General features: G+C 38.5%; 1 protein-coding gene across 5 annotated transcripts in view; it reads left to right on the plus strand.

Annotated features, from left to right (window-relative positions):
- The window catches only part of HOOK3 (hook microtubule tethering protein 3), a 77418-nt gene that overhangs the window by 43630 nt on the left and 10710 nt on the right, over positions 1-23078 (plus strand). For 3 of the 5 annotated variants that reach the window (XM_026866186.1, XM_026866190.1, XM_026866189.1), the window contains 11 exons: positions 1656-1743; positions 2287-2356; positions 7819-7959; positions 9623-9710; positions 14427-14432; positions 15194-15228; positions 16014-16096; positions 18075-18175; positions 20772-20876; positions 20993-21064; positions 22559-22695. In XM_026866186.1, coding sequence (XP_026721987.1) covers positions 1656-1743; positions 2287-2356; positions 7819-7959; positions 9623-9710; positions 14427-14432; positions 15194-15228; positions 16014-16096; positions 18075-18175; positions 20772-20876; positions 20993-21064; positions 22559-22695 — 926 coding nt within the window. The remainder of the gene's footprint in view (positions 1-1655; positions 1744-2286; positions 2357-7818; positions 7960-9622; positions 9711-14426; positions 14433-15193; positions 15229-16013; positions 16097-18074; positions 18176-20771; positions 20877-20992; positions 21065-22558; positions 22696-23078) is intronic. The other 2 variants (XM_026866191.1, XM_026866188.1) reach the window with 2 other exon arrangements.

Genomic DNA, 23078 nt, shown 5'->3' on the forward strand with positions numbered 1-23078 from the left:
TTGAATGAATATGCACCTGTGAGAAGTAGGTTACAGCTGAAGTCTCTTAACATTTGAATTAGTGATTCACTACTTGTGTTAGTCTTCTTGGTCCTTGTCACATGTGTATCACTGTGGTTGCCCACCACAGGTCACAAGCTATGTAGTGGTATCTGATCAGTTATATTTTGGAAATGGTTACTGAAGTTGATTTTGTCTTTGTCTCTATGTTCTGGCACAGTGTGGTAGTGTGTTTGATATATTCAGCTATGTGGCTTGGAATTTTACCTCTGTGGTATGTTATGTGATAAGTACCTTGATGAGTTTACTTTGTCTGCAAAGTCTGTTTACTGCTACAAATGAAGTCCTAGAGTGAACCCTTTCAATTCATTAAAATATTCTTGCATTTGATTAATCAGCTTGGTGTTTTTTGACTGAAGGTAGCAGACTGCAGAATCCTTGCTTTCAGCAGCTGAATTTGAGCACTCCTCTGTGTGGCTCTTCTTCTGTAGTATTTATGATAAAACCAGTGTTTTCACCTGTGGGGTTTGTGGACTTCCAGCGCATACAGAACGGACATATACAGGTTGTTCTGACAGTTACACCAGAGTCTGCCTTGAAGGATTCAGAAATGCAGCAGAAGCCTGTCACACCTCACCAAAATGTTCTTTGCCAAAGTGATTCCAAGTTCTGGATCAATTTGGGCTGAAAGTAAAATATATCTGAATTAGACAGTTAATAGGATGAAATGTAAGGAGCTGTCAGCTGTCACAACTCCGTACCTACACAGAACTGAGGCATCTTAGTAATACTGGACATATCTGATTTTGGAGCAAACTGCAACTTGGATCTTTGCATAATTGCCATTTGCTCCTTTCATTTTTGAATCTTGGCTACCTTCTGGACAAAAGCTTGATGCCACCTGCAGATTCTAATTTTTTGCCAAAAGGGGACTTATGCCAAATTGGCATAGTATTTGCCTGATACTACTGAAGAGCCCATCTATCTAGATCCCAACATGGTTCAGTTCTGTTCTTCAGTTCTCTTTGGACTGAGCCTCAAGCAACTAGTTTTCTACAACAGCTAAGATACTGGTGAATGGCAAAGCCAGCTGATAAATGAGAGGAAGGGGATATGGAAATGCTGCACACACTTTCACTGTTGAAAGACAAAAAAACCTAAGTTAACACTGTTTGTTTGTTATGCTGACTATCTACTCACCTGCTTTTTATTTCACTCCTGGTTAAACCTTGGTTTCTTGGTGAGAGAAAAGTCTGTGGTCTCTTAATTCACTTCCCTTTCCTTTGGATTCAGCCCTGATGAAGGAAAAATGAGCATTGGCTGAGTGGCCCCAGTGAATGCTCTTTGCCTGGTACTAGAACTGTGTGTCACTATTATCTTGATTTTGTAAGCTTATACCCTGATATTTTTATTCCCACAAGTGTAATACAGAGCAGTAACCCTTCTCAAAAAACCCACTGTTCATGTGGAATATATAGTATTTATGTTTATTCTATTATCAAATAGTCTGAGATGCCTTAATTTGAAAATAATCTCTAAAGTTGCATTAAATTCTTTTTAAAGTGTTGAAGGCTCTGCCTTTTGCCAACTTGTGTACTGTTAAACATAGATTTGTAGTACCAAGACTGATACAAATTCTCTTTCTGATTACTTAGAGATTAAGAACAGAAAGGGATTCTTTGAAAGAAACTATTGAAGAGCTTAGATGTGTCCAAGCTCAGGAGGGTCAACTCACCACTACAGGTAAAGAACAAATAAGGAGATTAAATGCATCTTTTCTGAAGTTTACAGGACTTCTCTGGAGATGATTGAATTGTGCTTTTGTTTAGCACAGAATAAAATTAAGATCCTCTAAGGTCAACAGAGAAAAGCTGCTTCAGCTATTCATAACTTTGCAAGCATCAAATGTTATTTCAGTCAATCAGAAATTTTAGACTCCTCCCCAGTGTGATATTTTTATAATGTATTTCTGATTTCTGTGTAGTTACATAATTAAGTTTTTATCATGTGTGTGATGTTTCATGTGTTGCAATTTATTCTTATGTGTAGTGTTGCACAACTAATGAACAGAAAATACATGACAAAATTACTTCATCAGAATGGATAATTATTCTCCAGATGAAATTGTGCTTGTCTGTCTGTCATGCTGTAGCCTGAATTTGTGTCATTTTCTACTGTCTAGCACTACTCTAAAACTGTAGTCTTCCAGAACTGTGTTTACTTCTGGTCTTTTAAAGAAAGTTATTAGTCTGATTGCTATTTTTTTTTTTACTTTTCCGAACCCAGGATTGATGCCTCTGGGAAGACAAGAGCCTTCAGACAGTTTAGCAGCAGAAATCGTTACTCCCGAAATAAAGTAAGCTAATGTGTTCTTTGTTTTACTAATCTTTACAATGTATGCATAGATGATCAGTTAGTTTTCAGTGTTTGTCTTTTTTTCTCCTTTTGGATTTTTTGCACAACAGGAGCTGTTATGCTTAAGACAAAATTCAGTTGACCTCTTTTAAATTTGTATGGTGCTCCAAAAAAAAAGAAGGGCAAACAAACCCTTTATCCTCATGTTTTGTCTCTTCTTTTACTGCAGAGAGTTCATATAACTGCAGCTTATATGTGTATTAACAGACAGTAATGTTTGTAACAAGAACATGGTGTTGTACAAGGAAAAAAGTGACTGAAATTGTGAAAGGAAGGGTAAATTATAAGGTCCGTTTGTATCATGGCAAATGTTTACAGTCTATTAGAAGTGAGACCACCAGTGGCAGAGCATTGCATCCTAAGATGTTGCAGGCTCTTTTTAGCCTTGTCAGTATGCTAAAATTTTTAACACAGTCTCAGAAAACTGTTCAGTCTTCATTAATTCTTTCCTTTTATCTCTACTAACAGTGATACGGTATTTTAACAGTTGGAAAGCTCAATATGGGTCAAGTATGATTCAGTAGTAAAATACTACCTTTCTAGAAAGCTAGTATTGGAAAAGGTTTGTTTTTCTTCCAGCTGCTGCGCCTTACTACAAGATAAATTCTTTTTAGTTCTGTTCAGAAACAACAGAAGAGAAGAACATTTTGAGGCAGTGTTAGTGAATTATGGAGTTACTGCATAAAACTTCCACATGACTGTGTGACTGAGGGGGTAGCACCCTAAGTGCCATAAATATCCAAGCATAGCCTGAGGTTTCAGTGGCTCTTCATCTTTGGCTCCTGAAGTTGAATTATGGATTTTATGCAAGCATACATCTGTGCAGAGTGTTTGTAGCTGCTAAACTTGGCCTCCAGGCCAGCTTTCATAGAGGAGGGCAGTAGCAGTGTCTGCTGTGGGACTGGAACTTCCTGATCTGGAGGTCTGGGCTACTGCTGCTGAAGTTGGAGGTCTGTCCAAGATAGACCACCTATAGGAGTAGCTACTACTGTTCTCTTTTTCCCTCCATGGTGACAGAACTTGGGTCTTTCTTCATCTCATAGAGAAGACCTGCAGACCAAACAGGAGGGTTCCATGAGACAGATTCAGTGTGTGACCTGTCAGTTGCATCTGAGGAAATTGACAAGTGACATGAGGAGTTAGCAGGGGTTATTGAAAGAGTTTTAATTGAAACTCAATTTATAGGGGGAAAGGGATAAAACCAGGCTCACTAGAGTTAGGCTTTGGGGGCAGCATGCCAGTGTTTGAAAGACAGTGTGCTAGCAAGGTCCTTCAGTCTGCTTCATGATGAGCACATTTGAAATGTTGCTGCACTAATGAGCACAGCACCGTAGCCATCTCAGTGGAGACAGGGGATGAAGATGCATGTGGCAGCAAAGACATAATGGTTGTTGATGTTTTAGAAACCATGGAAGCACCTGAGAACAGTCACATAGGAATTAGGGCTTCTCCCTCAAAAATATGGCAGGATCAATAGCCCAAGTGAAGTGCATCTACACCGGTGTGCACAGCATAGCCAACAAACAAGAGGAGTTGGAAGCCATTGTGCAGCTGCAAAACTATGATACAGTTGCATGCAAACATGGTGGGATGACTCGCACAACTGAAGTGCTGCAGTGGATGGTTATAAACACTTTAGAAGGGGTGGGTAAGAAGAGAGGTGGTGGGGTAGCTCTGTATGTTAAGGAGTATTTTGACTGTCTAGAACTTGACAACAGTGGTGAAAGGTTGAGTGTTTATGGATAAGAATCAGAATAAAGGCCAACAAGGCTGATATTGTGGTGGAAGTCTGGTATAGACCACCCAACCATGATGAAGAGGCAGGTAAAATACTCTGTAACCAGCTGGGAGAATTCTCACAATTGCTAGTCCTTGTTGTCACAGGAAACTTCAGCTTAACCTGATATCTGCTGCAAATACAATACAGCAGAGAGAAAACAGTCCAGAAGCTTCCTGGAGTGTGTGGAAGAAAACTTCCTGACACAGTGACGGAACCAACTAGCGAAGGCACCCCACTGGACCTGTTACTTGTGAACAGAGGAGGACTTATGGGTGATGTGATGGTTGGAGCCTGTCTTGGGCACAATGACCATGAATGATAGCATTTTGAATTCTGGGAGAAGTAACAAGGAAGGTTAGCAAAACTGCTACCTAGGACTTCTGAAGGGCAGACTTTGACCTGTTTAGGGATCTGATTGACAGAGTTGTTTAGGAGACATTCCTGAAGGGCAAAGGAGTCCAGGAAGGATGGACATTCTTCAAGAAGAGAATCTTAAAGGTGTAGGAGCAGGCCATCCCTATGTGCCAGAAGGCAAGCCAGCAGGGAAGATGACCAGCCTGGCTGAACAGAGCTTTTTTTGGAACTCAGAATAAAAAAGGGAGTTTATGAGCTTTGGAAGAAGAGGCAGGAAATTCAAGAGGACTATAAGATGTCATGAGGTCATGCAGGGGGAAAACTAGAAGGGCCAAAGCCATACTGTAACTTAAATCTAGCTACTGCTGTAAAAGACAATAAAAAATATTTTGGTAAATACTTTCACAACAAAAGGAAAGCTAAGGAGAATATCCATCCTTTATTGGATGCTGGGGGAAACATAGTAACAGAGGATGAGGAAAAGGCTGAGGTACTTCATGCCTTCTTGGCCTCAATCTTTAGTATAAAGTCCAGTTGTTCTCAGGGTACCTGGCCCCCTGAACTGGAAGACAGGGATGAGGAGCAAAGTCCCCATAATCAAAGGGGAAGTGGTTAGTGTGACCTGCTACACAGCTTAGACATGCACAAGTCTATGAGTCTGGATGGGATCCACCCAAGGGTACTGAGGGAGCTGACGAAAGTGCTCACCAAACCACTTTCCATCATTTATCAGCAGTCCTGGCTAACCTGAGAGGTCCAGTTGACTTAAGGGTAGCAAGTGTAATGCTCATCTACAAAAAGGGCCAGAAGGAGGATCTAGGGAACTACAGGCCTGCTAGCCTGACCTTGGTGCTGGAGAAAGTTATGGAGCAGATCACCTTAAGTGCCATCACACAGTATGCATGGGACAACCAAGTGCTTAGGCCCAGTCAGCATGAGTATATGAAAGGCAGATCGTGCTTGACTAACCTGATTTCCTTCAATGACAAGATGACCTGCTTATTGGATGAGGGAAAGGCTTTGGATGTTGCCTACCTTGACTTTACTAAGGCCTTTGACACCGTTTCCCACAGCATTCTCCTGACAAAACTAGCTGCTCGTGGCTTGGACAGTCGCAGCTTTGCTGGGTAAAAAACTGTCTGGATGGCCGGGCCCAAAGAGTTGTGGTGAACAGAGTTAAATTCAGTTGATGGCTGGTCATGAGTGGTGTCCCCCAGGGCTTGGTTTTGGGGACACTCCTGTTTAACATCTTTATTGATGATCTAGACGAGGGGATTGAGTGCACCCTCAGTGAGTTTGCAGATGACACTAAGTTGGGTGGGAGTGTTGATCTGCTCGCGGGTAGGGAGGCTCTGCAGAGAGACCTGGACAGGCTGGAGCCATGGGCTGAGGCCAACTGTAGGAGTTTCCATGAGGCTAAATGCCAGGGGCTGCCCTTGGGCCAGAACAACCCCCAGCAGCGCTACAGGCTTGGGGAGGAGTGGCTGGAGAGCTGCCAGTCAGAGAGGGACCTGGGGGAGCTGATTGACAGTCGCCTGAACAGGAGCCAGAAGTGTGCCCCAGTGGCCAAGAGGGCCAATGGCATCCTGGCTTCTATCAGAAGTAGTGTGGCCAGCAGGACTATGGAAATGATTGTCCCTTTTTATTCAGCTGTGGTGAGGCTGCACCTTGAATACTGTATTGAGTTTTGGTCCCCTCACTACAAAAAAGACATTGAGGTGCTGGAGCATGTCCAAAGAAGAGCAGCAAAGCTGGTGAAGTATCTAGAGCAGTGGTTCTCAGCCTGTGGTCTGCAGACTTCTGGGTGGCCATGATGTCATCACAGGGTGTCCGTGAAGGTTTAAAGCGTAGGTGGAGAATCTTCAGCCTGGAAACATTTGACCGGGCCTGTGGCAAGCACTGCACATTGTTTTCCCACAGCCCCCTCCCCTCAATGGTCCTCTCATACTCAAGCCCCACCCCCCACACCTGTCCTGACACACTAGTATATTCAGTGCTAGTATGGTTGATGGGACCCACTACCCACTAGGCAGTTTTTGTCTTAAAGACATTTTTCTTAACTCAACAGCCCTCTTTAGGGCCACAACGGGGCTGAAGTCTGTTCCTCCAAGTGGTGGTCCTGGACCTGTAAACACAAATGTATGGTGACTGAACATAGACAAACAAGAGGGCAGGTGAGAAGAATTGTAAAAACTTTTAATCTAATTTTAACATAAAAATTTGCATTCAAATTAAGAATTAATACATTAAAATACCATAAAACAGGCCATTTGAGCAAGAGCAGCATTGATGCTATTATTTTAAATTCATATGGAATCATTGCAATAAAGATATTATGAGTGTGTGCATTAACAGATTAATTTATTTCCTCTTCTCTCCAAATTTGAGGACCCTTCATGAGCAAATGCAAATAAATATTTGATGCAGTCTAGTGTTTAAATCTTGAATTAAGTCTTGCTGGTCCACAGCCACAAAAAGTATTTAAAGGGGGTCTGTGATGAAGGAAAGGTTGAGAATCCCTGGTCTAGAGAACAGGTCCTGTGAGGACCACCTGATGGAACTGGGGTTATTCAGTCTGGAGAAAAGGAGGATGAGGGAATACCGCATCACTCCCTATAACTACCTGAAAGGGTGTCAGTCTCTTTTCCCAAGTAATGAGTGATGAGAGGAAATGGCCTCAGGGGAGGTTTAGATTAGAAATTAGGACAAATTTATTCACAAAAAGGATTATCAAGCATTGGAGCAGGCTGCCCAGGAAAGTGGTTGAATCGCCATCCATAGAGGTATGTAAAAGACATGTAGATGTGGTGTGTAGGGACATGGTTTAGTGGTACATGTGGTAGTGTTAAGTTTACAGTTGGACTTTATGATCTTAAGGTTTTTTTCCAACTTAAATGATTCTATGAAAACAGACCAAGAAGGTAGAAGTGACTAGCCCAGGTTCATGCAGTAGCTCAGTGATAGCTGAGATTACAGCCTCCCTTAACACTTGGCATCAAGCTGTTTGTTCTCCACATTCTGCCTATAAATCTGTCCAGCTGTACTCTGAGATCTAATAGAGGCATTTGGCCAACTTCCTTGTGTTGTGCTTTCTACAATTGCAACTCTTTTAATCAGGTTTGTATTTGGGAGTCTGAAGACATGATTGTCTCAGCTGTCTTCCTTAAATATGTAAAGATGATATTTACATTATATTTACACCTCCTGTCATAAACTGTCTATAGAGATTGGCATACGTTTTTCTACAAAATTGTATTCTATGTGTTTAGGGAGAAACTCATTCGCCTTCAGCATGAGAACAAGATGTTAAAGCTGAACCAAGAAGGTTCTGACAATGAAAAGATTGCCTTGTTGCAGAGCCTTCTTGATGATGCAAACTTACGGAAGAATGAATTGGAGACAGAAAACAGGTAAGAAGCTTTGTTCTCTGTTTCGATTGGTTCTCTAACAATGCCATATAATTTTGACTGTACTGTGTCCAATACTGGCCTCCCCAGTACAAGAATGGCATGGATTTACTGGAGTCAGTCCAGTGAAAGGCCACAAAGATGTGACTGCAGGACTGCAGCATCTTTCATATAAGGAGAGTTGGAGGGATAGAGACTGGAAAAGAGAAGGCTTAGGGTGGATTTTATCAATGTTTATAAATATTTGTTGGGGGGGTCTAAAGGAAAGGGACGTAGATTTTTCTCAGTGAAGCCCAGTAACAAGGCAAGAGGCAGTGGGCAGAAATTAAAACACATTAAATTACATCTAAATATAAGAACATGCTTCCTTTTACTGGGAGGGTTGCTGAACACTGCAGTAGGTTACCCAGAGAGGTTGTCTTTGACCTTGGAGATATTTAAAACCCAACAGGACATATTTGTGGGCAACCTGCTCTAACTGACCCTGCTCGATTAAGCCAATGAACATACAGGCATCCATGGGACCAGACAGTCTGCATATGAGCATGGTAAAGTAGCTGGCTGATATTGTTGTGAGGCTGCTCTTTATTTAAGCCTTGAATCTGCTCTCTAATCTTCCCTTTTGATTGGGGGACTTTCTTGAAGCCTGGGAAAAGTTAGATATTTTCTGGAGAACTATAGAGACTGGTCAACCACAGCTCATTTTCTGGGAATTTCACAAAGCAAGTGCATCTGGAATCTGTTTCCAGCCACATGAGGGACAAGAAAGTAATTGGAAAAGGCCAACCTGACTTTATTCTGTACGGAATACAAGTGGAATGGTTAGATATAGACTGAGTTAATGGACAGTGAAGTGAGTGGAAAATGATCCTTCACCTCTTGTCAGTACTTATCCCATCTGGATAGCATATACTTTTGGATTCCCCAGTACCAAAAAGACACGATTGTATGGGAGAGCAGCAGAATACTGATAAGGTGAGGGATGCTGAATCATGTGATATGTGGGGTAAGACTGAGAACTGAGTTTGTTCAGGCCTAAGATGTGGTGGCATAGAGGAGATAATACTGTTATCTACATCTACCTGAGGAAAGGTGTCAAGAAGGCAGAGCTGGACTCTTCTCAGGGATTGACAGTGGAAGGACAAGAGGCAGCAGACGCAGTATGAAGTACAAGTCTGAGCTCTGTAAGAGAGGCCCAAAGAGATTGTCAGACCTCCATCCTTAGAGGTGTTCAAAGCTGGACAGGATGTGGTTCCCAGCAATCTGCTGTAAGTGCACCTTCTTTAAGGAAGAGGTTGGATTTATATAACCTCTGGAGATCCTTCCCAACCTATAGATTTATAGGATTCTGTGACTATGTAAAAGCAGTAGCTCTCACATAGTAAAACTGACTGTTAGAAACTCTTGTTTCATGTATATAGAAACGATTTCTTATTACATGCATTTATATTGTCCTGGAAGAGTATCCAAATGTTCTGGATGACTACAGGCTATAATCTCTGAAATGGCTGTATGCTCTAACTGCTGTTGTACGTTTCCTGTGAATAAAATACAGTATTGCATCTCTTGTGCAGATAACCTGAAAACATTGGACACTGAGAATCTCAGGCTTCCTCTTGAAGTTGTTTAGTTTTTTCTGAAAAACAAAATACTATCTCTTTCCTAGATTGGTAAATCAGAGACTTCTAGAAGTGCAGTCCCAGGTTGAAGAACTACAGAAATCTTTGCAGGATCAAGGTTCAAAAGCTGAAGATGTAAGTAGAAATGTACATCAAACTTACATTCAAGTAGTTACCATTTTCGAAACTTTTACATTTTTGTAAAAAAATAAAATATGCAAGTGGAGATTTCTGGTAGTTTTCACATTTACTTGTATTGTCTTATCACTCAATTGTGCTTTTCTAAATAGGTTGTAAGATACAGTAAGACATTTGTCTAGGAAAGAAAACCATCCTATGTAGAGAAGGTATTAAATATGTTTTATTTCATTAATTGTGTCTGTTCCAATAGAAACTTAGCATTAAAATTATTTAATTAGAGTTTTGCAGAGAATTAAGTAAATGTTAATTCTCCATGTCTTAATAAAGTATCTGAAGTTATTTTTGGCTTAGTTTCTTTAATGAAAGTTAAGGCCTTTCCTGACAGTGCAAACTCTGTAATTGTGGATGTAAATGTATCTTCTAATGCAAGAAGCCATGCAGGCCAGAACTGGGGAGGGGGGGAATCAAATAATTAGGCCCTTCCACATAATGCAGCATTTTCTGTTTATGTGTATGGACGTAATGTGTATTCTTACATTAAAAATAAAGTTGTGGCAGAGTTAGTGTGGAAGACAACTTTAAGTCTTCCACTCAAAAATTGTGTTTGCCATCTCTTCTATATGAGAGAAGAAGCTCTAGAACTTTCTAGAAAGCAGTGATTTGCTGGACTGTACCTGCACAGTGTATACTCACAATTTCAGTGTATTGTGTTGCTAATTGGCAACAAGTTGTAATGTGTTGCTTCCTATTTTTGTGGGTTTATTTTAACAGATTTATATAAAACAGTGGAAGTTTTTAGTAGCTGCTTATTTTCACTTACAAGTGTGTTTAATTTTTCTTATCCTTTTAATTTTTCAGTATAAACTGTATGAAAGTAAAACACCTAGTTGAGTTCAAATAAGATTATTTTCCTAAATAACTTAGAATGCATTTTTGAATATATTTTAAAATAGGTCCATACCATTATGTGATTCTGAGATATTCTTTGTTGTCTTGGTTATTGGCCAAAATCAGATTTTTCAGGGTAAACAAGAATATGAAAAAAATTATTCTTGGACATTAAGTATCATAAATGATCCCCAGCTAATTGAATTCAGCTTTATTTACTGCAGTTTTAATTGTATCCATTTTTGAGGTTCTTATTTGGACAGTAATTTAGGATGTGTCTGCAGCTCGCTTACAGGTCAAGTGGCAGCCTATGTAGGCATCACCTGAGATGTCTCTTCTAACAGCATAACACCAAGGTACAGCTGTACAAGGCAGCCCTTGTCAAATTAGAGCTGACAAATTCATGATGCATTTGCTGCATTCCTGGCTTCTGTGTAGGTCTGCTCATGCCAGTGGTGATTTATAAGCACTAATCCCATGGCCTGTTTTGCTGAGTTCAGTGTGTAGAATTTAATTTACCCTTCAAGAAGCAAAAGAGAGAATATGGACTTTTAGAAGTATTGAGACTGCAGTAACCGCTGAAAGTATGTACACCTCATCCAATCTTGCACACAGAGAGCAAACCTCAATTAAACCCAGCTGCTCAAGTAAATTGAAGTTGTGCTGGGCCCACCTCAGTTATCCTTTAGATATCCGTAAGAAAGAGTGATTCTTCAGAAGCATAAGAAAAAGGATAAGGAGAGACATGGCATACAGTTCATAGATGCATCCTTTTCAGCATGTTTCTTCTTTTTTTCACTGCTTGTCTGCAACAGTGCACTACCGTGTGTATTTTTGTATACTTACACTGTAAATACACTTGACCCAGAAAACTGAAGTTCCTGTTGGTATTCAGTCCAGAAATATATGATAGGGCTTGATTTTTATTTTTTTTTTTCTCTTCAGTTTTGTTTGTTTTCACAGCTGAAATATTTTTTAGGCTTGCCCAAAAAGTAATAAAAGCACAATCCTAACCTAGGCAAGCATCATTGCATTGATACATGCTGCTTGCTGAGGTCCACATGGGGAAGCAGTTTTGTTTTTGTATTGAAGTGCAGTGGAGGCAGATGTTAGAAAGATATCAGTGCCATTAGGCCTGTAATGGGCACTGACACATCCTGTTGGGATGCAAGATTAGTCCATCCTGGCTGTTCCCCTTGCTAGACAGGGTAAGGCGTCCTTATTACAGTCTTCCTGACTAGTGATTCAACTCAGATATGCCTGGTGTGGTCAGAATAGCAGATTTGATTTATTGTCCTCCAGAATGGAGTGGTCATGTGTAGGACTGCTCAACAGGTACACGTAACAGCTTTGGCTGCATCATTTGCATGCCACCTTATCACTCTTTCTTGTCATCGTTGTCCTCCCTTTCTCTGCCTTAATCGCTTTGTATATCAACAGCCTGCCCTTAGTTAGTTCTATGCCACTGGACCTAGTCGTTTCTCCTACTGTTATATATGCAATCTTGGCTTATATGCTGTTACTGATACAGTTACTAAATCCTCCTGACTTGACTTGTCCCAGAAAGGTCCCCAAAACTGTTAGCTGTTGGGTTACCTGTGAAGTTCAGCCACTTTGCTGATTTGTTGAAACACTGGAACAGGTTGTCAAGAGAGAGGTAGTAGGTGCCCTGTGACTGGAAACATTCAAGGTCAGGTTGGATGGGGGCTCTGAGCAACCTGATCTAGTTGAAGATGCTACTGCTCATTGCAGGGGGATTGGACTAAATGACCTTTAAAGGTCCCTTCCAACCCAAACTATTCTTGATTACTTGTAGTGTCTGTGAAATCTGACCATCCTTCATGGTGTTGTTTATAACTTTTGTCATCATCTCACAGTATTACCAGTCTCATCAAGCAGTCTTCAAGTCATGTGCCCGTTTCCCTCATCCTGTTGTTAGCTTAACCGCAAGCTAGACCCTTGCTTGTTTAATCATTAAAGAATTTTCCAGCAAAAATACTTTATTTCTGTGGAGTTTTTTGATGTAAAAGAAATGAGAAATTAAATATTGGGGAGGATACCTATTTTCTAAACCAGCACCAGAGTTAAGTGTTTTTTTCTGGTGTTTTGTAAGTGAATCTTGTTAGCGGTGAGAGGAAAACCTAAAACAACAAGTGTGCATTTGCTAATATTTACAGTTATTAAAATGTTCTTCTATTATGAACAGATAAAACATTTAAATGAAGTTAAATGTAAAACTAGCTCAAAATTAGATAAAGTGTTGGTTTTTTTTTTTTAAATTGGGATCTTTTAGGAGAGTAGTCTTCATATATGAGAGAACAACAATTACAATACAATCACAATAATTACTTATTAGGAGCAGGGGATGTGGATATGTGGCTTTGAGACTAACCGAGCCTTGTAATGTTTGCCCATTTTTGGAGTAATTTATTTGCCTTGCTACAAGTATATACAGGATCTTAGGGTGGCTAAAATCACATATTTTACCTCTTATTCTTTTTCCTGTTCTTGTATCTTGGGTAAACTACTCTGCATAAACTCAGTACCGCTTCTTTTAATTGTGTGTGCTGTTTATCATTGTTAGTTTCTTGCTTCTGAGAACATTCAATCTGTCTAGATGGGAGAGGGGTTATTCCCAGAACAGTGCTGGTACTATGCAAATAATACATAGGAAAACAGACCCATGGAATCAATGATGACAAGTAGCTGTGTCTGTTCCAAGCTAAGCCCAAGTGCAATACAAGGATTACAAAAGAAAAGATGAGTTCAGTTTTTGCTTTCTTACCTTAGGCAAGTGAACATTGCTGCCAACTTTTCCCTTTCTTGTTCAAACCAAGCAGTAGTCCCCTAAATGATCAGACGTAAGTAATGGTGCCAGTTCAAATGCTTTGTCACCAGGAAAGATGCATATAAACATTTTTTCTTAAAGAAAAAATGGTGTTGCTGCAGTTTTAGAAGACTGGAAGAGTAAAAAGCCAGATGGTCAAAAACTGCAGATCCTTACCTCCTTCAAATTTCTGACACTGAAGTCAATAGAGTCATGCTGGCTTGTTTTTACATCCTCCTCTTTCTTACAGTGCAATAAGGAAATCCAACTTTGAAATAACTAAAAAGCATGACCCAGGAATGTGATCAAAGACAACATTTTGAAGTATTTACACTACAACAAAGCTAAAAGCTTTTTTGGGTGCACACAGTAATTGCCTCTGTTGGCCAGGTGTCTTAAACCTTTGTTGGAGGACCACTGGAGAAAAAGCAATGAAGTAACTTTCTTGATTATTTTATCTTACATTTTGATGGTGTTCTGGACCATCAGTCACATACTAGATCTCCAATGTGATTGGTAGTGGATAAATACAAACCAAAAAGGCAGTTTTGGATTTATATTCTACATTGGTCTTGTATTTAATCAGTGTGGCAATAACACAGTTCAGAATCACTCCACAAAAACACATGCATCTCTTAATTTTTCTTCTATCCCAATAAACTGTGTATTTTCTCCTGTTTTGTTACTTGTATGATTTTTGTTTTAAAGTCACTTTCCAAAATAGAAGTTGCTCTCCTTTGAAATTCTGGTTTAAACACAGTGATTTACAAATGTGCTTCTTTACTATTTTTATATTTTTAGTTTTAGTGATATGCTTTAGAAAATGTTGCAGGATGAAACTGCCAATGAGAACAGAGGAGAAAAATGCACATGCGTGAAAAAGTGCATAGCTTTAACTTTTTCTGTTCATGACTTTCTAAAGTTTCTTCTGTTGGCTGCTGTTTTTGCTTTATACTAATGTAGTCTCTGTTTCTTGGCATGGGCTTCTGCTCAAGGCTATTGTGAGTATGGCTTTCTATTTACTTAACACTACTTTCAGTTTATAGACGTTTACTGGGGTGGGGTTTTTTTGGTGGTGGTTGTTGTTGTTTTGGGTTTTTTGTTTTGTTTTGGTTTTTTTGAAAGGTACTCACTGTGTATGAAGTGAGTTTAAAATTAAAATAAAATTTACCTGGAAGATTTTATTCAGAGATCCTATCTAAATGCTGTTTAACCAGAAAGTGGAACACTGTAAGTTGTATGATAATTTTATGTGTCTGTACAATAAAGATGAGAAACAGAAAAAAGGTAATGTTTCTGCTATACTTCAGTCAGAAACAGTCTATTTCCTCTAGTTTCTTTGGGGACAGGAATTTACTTCAACTGATTTGCTACATGTTTTCATGCAGATTACATTGGAGTATTGGTAGGACAGTTCTTCCAGCAAATTTTGCTGCACTTTCCAATTTCAGGTTACTCTATTAAGTCTAATTATGAAAGTACTGAAGAAAATAAAACAACTGGATCTTGCTTTTATTGATCTAGTTCCTGGGAAAATATTTATAAAATTATAAATTTAGCGCTCTAATTTCAGGAAGGTGACACAGCTATGGAGAGAAGGATTAATACCACAGAGTATGGCTTTTAAGTTGTGATCTAAAACTGAGTGAAGTAAAAAGTTTAATTTTGGTTAGAATGTCACAATTATATGGTTTAAATAATTTTGAAATTATGTTAAATCTTCACAATATATTAAAATAAAACATTTAACTTTCTATTTTAGTCAGTTCTTCTGAAAAAGAAACTTGAAGAACACCTGTAAGTATTTTGCTTGCCTATTTTGTTTGCAATTTGAAATTATGTGTTTCCCATATGGTAAGGAAGGCAGTCATTAATCATGCATCTGGAAAATACACAACTAAGAAAAATCAGATAATACAGAATGTTTGGGATTCTGCTGTTCAGATACTCTTTCCATCTCATAGGAAACCTTTGTGAAAGCAGTAAGAGCAATGAAGTGGTTGTTAAAAAACTTGGCTTAAGGGTTGTGCAGATCTTTACTCAAGAGGAGTAGGTAACTTTGTTCTGAGGAAAGCATATTAATGTAAACAAAATTAATTTGATTACTCTTTAGTATACATTGTGGCAAAAAGGTAACTGTTTAGGAAGTGTTACCATTTTGTTCTGCTATTTCTGCACCTCTTTTATTTCCCTAAAATGCAAAGAGCTGTTTGCTTTTTTGACTGGCTTGCAAAAACAAAGTTGTTTCTGTTGCCTGTGGGTTTAGTCATTCTTTCTTAGTGTAATCTCAATTATAAGTATTCATTTTGAGCATTGTACAATTAACTGTAAATTCTAAATTGAGTTTATAATTATAATTATTGAAAATGAAGATGACTGTTCTCCATACACCGTAATGTTTTTCAGCTTATTTAACAAATATTTCCACAGTGACACTGTCATTTGTGCTTGTGCTCCACAGCAAAAATCATTCATGCTTTTAGAGATATATCACTATCTGAGGATTTTTTGTATCACTTATGTTCATTCAAGCACAGTAAAAATATTGGGAAAACATTATGTGCTTTTATGGTTTGTAACAGTGAGAAGCTTCATGAAGCTAACAATGAGCTACAGAAGAAAAGAGCTATTATTGAAGATTTGGAACCAAGATGCAATAACAGTTGTGAGTTACCTGTGCAGTCCATTTCTTTTGTAAAGTATTTCATGTGCAAGGGCTTTAATTATAATATCTATAGCAGGTGCAAGACAAACAAAATGTGCATTTTAAGTGTCAGTGGTATGTAAGTTGTTTATCTCTCTGGAAGCTATAATGACAAAAAAAAAGCTTTAACAGTTGAAATGCAGAGGATCACATTTTAAAGACCACCATAGTAAGAATTTACAGTGAATAGAAATAACAAGTTGTACCTGTCATTGAACCTCAGTTGTTCAGAACTGTCATGTCTCCTAAGACCCTAATTTAGGAGATCCTTGCTGCCATCCACTGTCTTATTTTTAACTCCCAATATGTATTCCTTCAGTGTGCTTTCAGAACTGTGTTGTAATTTGAGAAAATTTTCAGACATTGGTCAAAGAGAATATAGGATATGTCATATTGCTCAGGTGTTATCTGGAACCCAGCATCCAGCTGCTTTTTAGCACATTATTGCTACTTTTTTCCTGAGAAGTGTTGAAGGAGGTAGATTGTCTTTTCCCAAGCCTATTTGTTAGAGAACAGGGCAATAGATTGCAACCAATGGCAACTTTTCTGGTTTGTGCCAAAGCAATCTTATTCATAAAGAGATGGAGAAAATTAAAATATCAGTTCAGTATTCATTACATACATTCTGTATCCAAAAAGAATTTTCATTTGTGTTGAGCTAGCAGAATATGTTATAAATTCCACTTCTTAGAAAATGCTAGAACAGTTGAAAATGAGGTTGATGGACATAATGAGTAGCTAATAAACACATAATTCTGTCATACTTGATAAGCTTCAGTGAGAGTGTAATAATGGTCTTCTAACTCACTAGCTTCTAAACATTAGGGCATATTGAGGCTTCTATAGTTTACTAAAATTACAAGTTGTGTTTTAAAAACCTAGGTCTGATCTTTTGTCTTGATAAAATAAAAATAGTTCTACCTTCTTTCTTTCTTTCCACACTCAGAAAAGGTACATAAATTATTTTTTCCAGATTCTTTTAACTATGCTGGATATGGCAAAGTGCTTGGGCATTATACAAGAATCATGGCACATTTTGAAAAATGAATTATGGCAGTCTTGGAAACCATCTGCTCTTGGTCCTCTTACTGATCAGTGAAAATCTTAGTTGATCCTGTTACCAGTTTAGTATTTTCTGAGTGCTGGGAGAGAAACTGTAGGAAAAATACAAAAGAATGTTTCAAAATGAGGTGCCAAAACAGATGGACTGAGGGTTGGCAAGTATCTAATGTTGTCCAAGAACCAGACACCGTGTTATATGGTGTTTGATCCAGGGCGATGCAATTGTTTGGGGTTTTATTTTTGTTTTCTGAGAACTGAGATGATGTATCAAAGATGTTCAAAGGTGAACAAGCAGTAGTGTCTTGACATATTCTTGTATCAACACAGGAAAAGGTGTGTAATGAAATTGTCCTACTGGTTTGTGGTGATGCTTAAAAAATGTGGGGGAAATTAAATTGACTGTATTCATGCCTTGACTCTGATAAATGGTGTTCAGTGTTGCAGTTTAGGAGATTTAAGCAAGAGTTGTGCCTATGAAGAATTATTCCTCTTACATAAAATAGGAAAGCTCATACTTATCTGAGTTACAATACCAAGATATTATGGAATCTGTAATTCATTACTAAACTCAAAATGTGTGTTCAGTAATGGCATTGATTTATGATTCTATTTCTCTTTATTTTTTCTTAATTTAAAAAAAGGCAAAATCTGTGTACAACCAACTATGTCATGAGACTGTATAAGAGTACATATTTTTATTGTGGTTTTGAGATGTTTAGTAATTAAAGCTATGGTACCTGCTACATCATGTTCCTTACGTGAGCTTACCTTAACTGAAACAAATTCTAGCAGTGCCTTAAGTATCTGTGGAAAAACATGAAAATAAACATAGTATAATTATGTTATTTTTCCAATGCATCCATCTCCTGACATAAAGCACTCAAAATTGAAGAATTACAAGAAGCTTTACGGAAAAAGGAGGAGGAGATGAAGCAAATGGAAGAACGATACAAAAAGTATTTGGAAAAGGCCAAAAGTGTAAGTATGTATGTTCCACTTGAATGATTCCTCTGTGACAGACAGCACCACACGTACCACACTGCACCACACTCTGCAGTGATAAGAATAAAGGAGGTAACTATACATACTACCAAGTAAAGGAGAAGGAAGGCCCATTCAGATCTTTTTGTCTTTGTAGCATTACGGTAACTAATTAATTCTGCAGATTTTGCCCTGGGTTTGTGTCCATGACTGTCCCCTTTTGCTACCTATCTATTAGCCCTTCTGATGCCTCTGTAACCTATACTGACTGCTACAGATATTTGAGTCACCCAGACAAACGTAGTTAAGCACACTTTCACATCAGCTGATGACAAGGAGAGGGTGTTAAACCCTTTGTAATGCTGTGATAACCTATTTCTTTGCAAAAGTTCTTCCAGACTTCTGTCTCTGAGTGACAAATGTATAGATCAGCTGAAGCAGTGTCTGTACTAGGACCGGTGGTATGGAAATAAATCGAAGTAGCTGTGCTGTATTTTAGAATTGGAGTATCACCCATCTAAACCAACTCAAGGGAAGGAAGGTCTGCGAGCAAAAGTACTCTTTAATTGACATCTGTGCTGGGACTTTTGGGGACTTCTGGCGTAGTTACCGTGAAGAGTTTTACCTCTTTGTACACACAAATATTGCTTAGTAACACCAAGTACAGGCACAGTTGGACCAACAAACTCTGGCTTTATCAGTTTGCCAGAGAGGTAAAAGGAAGTTTGGAGTTCTTTCCAGGTGTCTGGATCTGTTTGTGTATGTTTCTGAGTGGTATAGGCTTCTTCTGGTGCTCAGTCAGTAATGTCCTGTCTTACATGGAACAGATTATTTGATATACTTTTTTATAAATACAACTTTTACCTACTTCAGATTTCATCAGGTCCTAATTGCTCACATAAATTGCTTACTGTTTTTGAGGGACTCAGAATTCACAGGCAGAAGTAATTAATTATATAGTGCCAGAGCCACCTTTACCAATTCAAATTTGGTTTTGCTTTCTTTGTTCATCTTTTGCCCCTGATTTCTGTTAATGTTCTGACTTAGCTAACTGGATTAGAAACTGATATTATGTGAACTGTTTTGTTGATACTTTTTCCAAGTAAAGTGCTCTTTTTAACTGAACAAACTTTGAGAGCTGTTACGTTTCTCTGACGTTCAGATTCTCTTTGCCTCTACTGTTTAATATATGCTTCTGTTGAGGAGGTGGCTAATATTTAAGTATGCTATTGAGGATATGGGTATACTACCAGCTTTGAAATGGCAATTCTGTGATCTCAGTCATTGTCCCATTTCTTCTTTTACTATACATTGATATTTTATTTGGATTTCTTAAAAGCATACCTGTGGTTTTGTTCATCTGGTCATGGTAGTATCAAGATCTTTGCTACTGCTATATATCATTACATTGCTTTGTGCAAGTTAGGTTTCTAACTTGACAAAACTTTATGCTTCCCTCTTCTACTTCTGTGTCGTTTCCTCAGTGACTTCTTGTGAGATGTTTCAAGCATCTTCAGGAAATCTAAACAAATCTCTTTTTTGGGGTTTGTTTTTTGGTTGTTTTGGTTTGGTTTTTTTACATCTTATGTTGCTGACTTTGTCTCAGAGTATTCCAGTGAATGACAAAGTCACAGTAAGATTTATTTGTATGTACTGTGTGTACTGTGTTACTATAGGGTGTTTTATGCAACAGTAGCATTAATTATTTAGTTTAATTAGCTTTTTCCAATCTTCTTAATCAATTTTCAGGTTGTGGTTTTTTTTTTGTGAACACGAGTACAATCATTACAGCCATTCACTATAGAAACTATATCCAGGTCTAATGTATATTTTCTCAGAAACACGGTACACTTTTATGAATCCTCGTTCATGAGTGACATTCTCTTTCTATATACCCGGGGGTTTTTAAGGTATTTTCTACTGAAGGCTCAGGAATCTAGGCATTTTGCTGTATGCGTTCTTGGTTTAGCTCTGTGTTTGCTAGCAGTCCTGCTACCCGTGGTGGATACCAGAAACATAACTAGGTGTCCCTTTGGCTTATTAGTAACATAATGATCCTGCATGTGGCACAGAATGCTTCTTGGCTTAACAGAGCTATCTAGAAATGACACCTCATAATTACCCTAGATAAGGTAAATAATGACATCTTTCCATAAGGACCAAAGCAGACTTTCCTCAAGCATGAGGAATTGACAGGTATGTAAACCCTAGCTATAGAGAAACCTTTGAGAAAATGTTTTTACCACTGTGGCCCCAGGGTAGTGCAGCTAGGGGTAGGAACTGCATATATGAGTCTGGGTTACTGAAACAGAGGCGTCACTTTTTCCTTTCAGATGTTCTAATGTATCATGGCTGATGTTCAGAGGCAGAGCCTCTGTTATGCTGACTGTCAAGATTGTTTTAGAGGAATCAGCCTCTTAAAACTGCACATCACTCTGTTTCACATTTTGGAGTGTCCTTTCTTATCACTGAGGTGTTTTAATTAACTTATTTTTTAACCTGACTTAAAAGGTTGGAATTCCTTGATATCTTCCCCTTCAATTAGATTGCTTTAGCATGATTTAATTCAAAACAAACTGGTTTTCTCTTGCAGGTCATCCGCACCTTAGATCCTAAGCAGAACCAGGGTGCAGCTCCTGAGATTCAGGCTCTGAAAAATCAGTTGCAGGAGCGGGATAGAATGTTTCATTCATTAGAGGTAGTAATCATGTTTGCTGGTAGATGCTTATTACTTCATTGTTTTTTAAGTATAGACTAATACTTCTATTATACTTTGGTTTTAAATGTATGCTTTTTTTGATGTTTGTTTTATAGAAAGAATATGAAAAAACAAAAAGTCAAAGAGAAATGGAGGAGAAATTTATTGTTAGTGCCTGGTACAATATGGTAAGAATCTCCCAAACTTTTGATTTAAACCCCCCCCCCCCCACACTAATGATAGTTGGTTTTCAGTGGTTTATAACAGTATTTACTCATGTACATTTTGTTTGTTTGTTTGAAAAGCATTTTCCAACACACAGGCAAAAACACAATTGCTTTTTAATAATTTATCACTATATAAGAGTATGTTCCTATGATAACGTTGGGGTAAATGAAAAATAACATGTTCATTATTTTCAAGTTTTAAAGCCAGAAATGGCCCTTTCTAGAGGGAAGGATACCTCAGATTACTGTTTTGTAATTCCAGCCCTTCAGTTATACTGATTTACAGTGCTCAAATTTACTTCCTTCTTTGATTCTCCACTCTCTGGTCTTCCAGTCATTTCTAATGAAGGGTCACAAGAAAAATAGTACAGCTTTCTTGCTGCAGTAAGCACTCTGAGAAATGACCCCTTTAACTTGCGTGCAAGTTTAGGCCCATGCAACGAGCACAGGGCTAAGACTCACATAAATGATTCAAACCATAAGGACATATTCTTTGCAGCCTTACAGCTTTTGTTGGGCCTGTATGCCAGGAGATTTTTCACGTTTGTCAAATGTGTTCAAGACTTCTCTTTGGCAGAGGGTGGCTGCATTGAAACTGCTCTTCGGATAGAAAGAATCCCTGACCTGTGTAACATTCATGTTTCATTCTGCTTCATCATAGAGTTTAAAATTAATCTTTTTCGGTTTCCCTTGGAAGAGTTTCCTTCTTGCTGTTCTGTGTTCTTATATGTCCATGAATAGTAAGCCAAAAATGGTACTTAAGCAGAGTGCTTGAATCCTTTAAATATTGAAGGTATTTTCAAGCAGTTAGTGTAGCATTAGTAGTGTTAGTCCCACTGACAAGCAGGAGACAAGCCTGAGCTAAGAGATGTGGTTTAATAGCCTGTCATGAACACCAGGATGAGCACTGATAGCTTTGTCTGTGTCTTTCTCTAATTTGCCTCTGCTTTTATACACAACTACAGTTCATCACAGCTTCCCTCATTTCCTCCTTGCATTTACTCCCTCTGAAAACATACTCTCAAGATAATACCAGCTCATACCTGCCATATGAGCTGGTATTTTCACAGAGGGTGACAACACTTTATTTTCAGAAGAAAAGTACTCTTCTAGCTCAACATGCTGAAGGGCGGCCGGGGTGGGTAGGGGAAGCATTTTTAAAAAGACTTGTCCAGTTACCATGTTTTTATGTGGAGAAGTGTATGTTCAAATCTGGGACACGGGGACCTTCTTCTTGACAGTGACTCCAAACCCTACAATGGTAGGAGTGGGGATGAAGAACACTGAGAATTAGGAAAAATATCTTGCTTTATCCTTGAAAATATAATGCTTCATGTTTGAAATACAAAATAGCTTAATGTTGGTGAAGAAGGAGATAAGAAAAAAAAAGTAAATGAGTAAAATTGTTTCATGTTATGTGTTGGTATTCACTGAGAAGTATCTCTTTGTCCATAGGGAATGACTCTGCATAAAAAAGCAGCAGAAGATAGACTGGCTAGTACAGGCTCAGGACAGTCCTTCCTTGCTAGACAAAGGCAAGCCACGAGCACAAGGAGATCTTACCCTGGTCATGTCCAGCCAGCAACAGCAAGGTAGAGAAGCCTTGGCCTTAGAAAAAAAACCTGTGATCCAGGCCACTTCTGTTGCAAGTGACAACATTCAAGGAAAATCAACCAGCACCCTTTCTCTTTCTCCCTTGTTACTGCTATTATTTTACAGTTCAAGAAAGGGTTTTATTATGGTTTCTCATTGTTCTGTAATGCCCTTTGCCTATATTTTTTGGAGTCCATATCTCTCTCTCTCTCCCCCTTTCCCTCTCTGCATTTTTTTGAATGTGCCAAAGTTTTGAAAACATCTAGAGGAGTGCTGTATAATAACAGAGTCTTGGTTGTATGAAGCCTTGTCTGTTATGAAAAGCTTCATATAGGCTGTGTAACAAGTACATTTCTTGTCACAGTTGATACGTATGTGTCTG

This window comes from Athene cunicularia, assembly GCF_003259725.1.
Source record: "Athene cunicularia isolate RWA chromosome Z unlocalized genomic scaffold, athCun1 chrZ_part2, whole genome shotgun sequence".
In the NCBI taxonomy this organism is placed as follows: domain Eukaryota; kingdom Metazoa; phylum Chordata; class Aves; order Strigiformes; family Strigidae; genus Athene; species Athene cunicularia.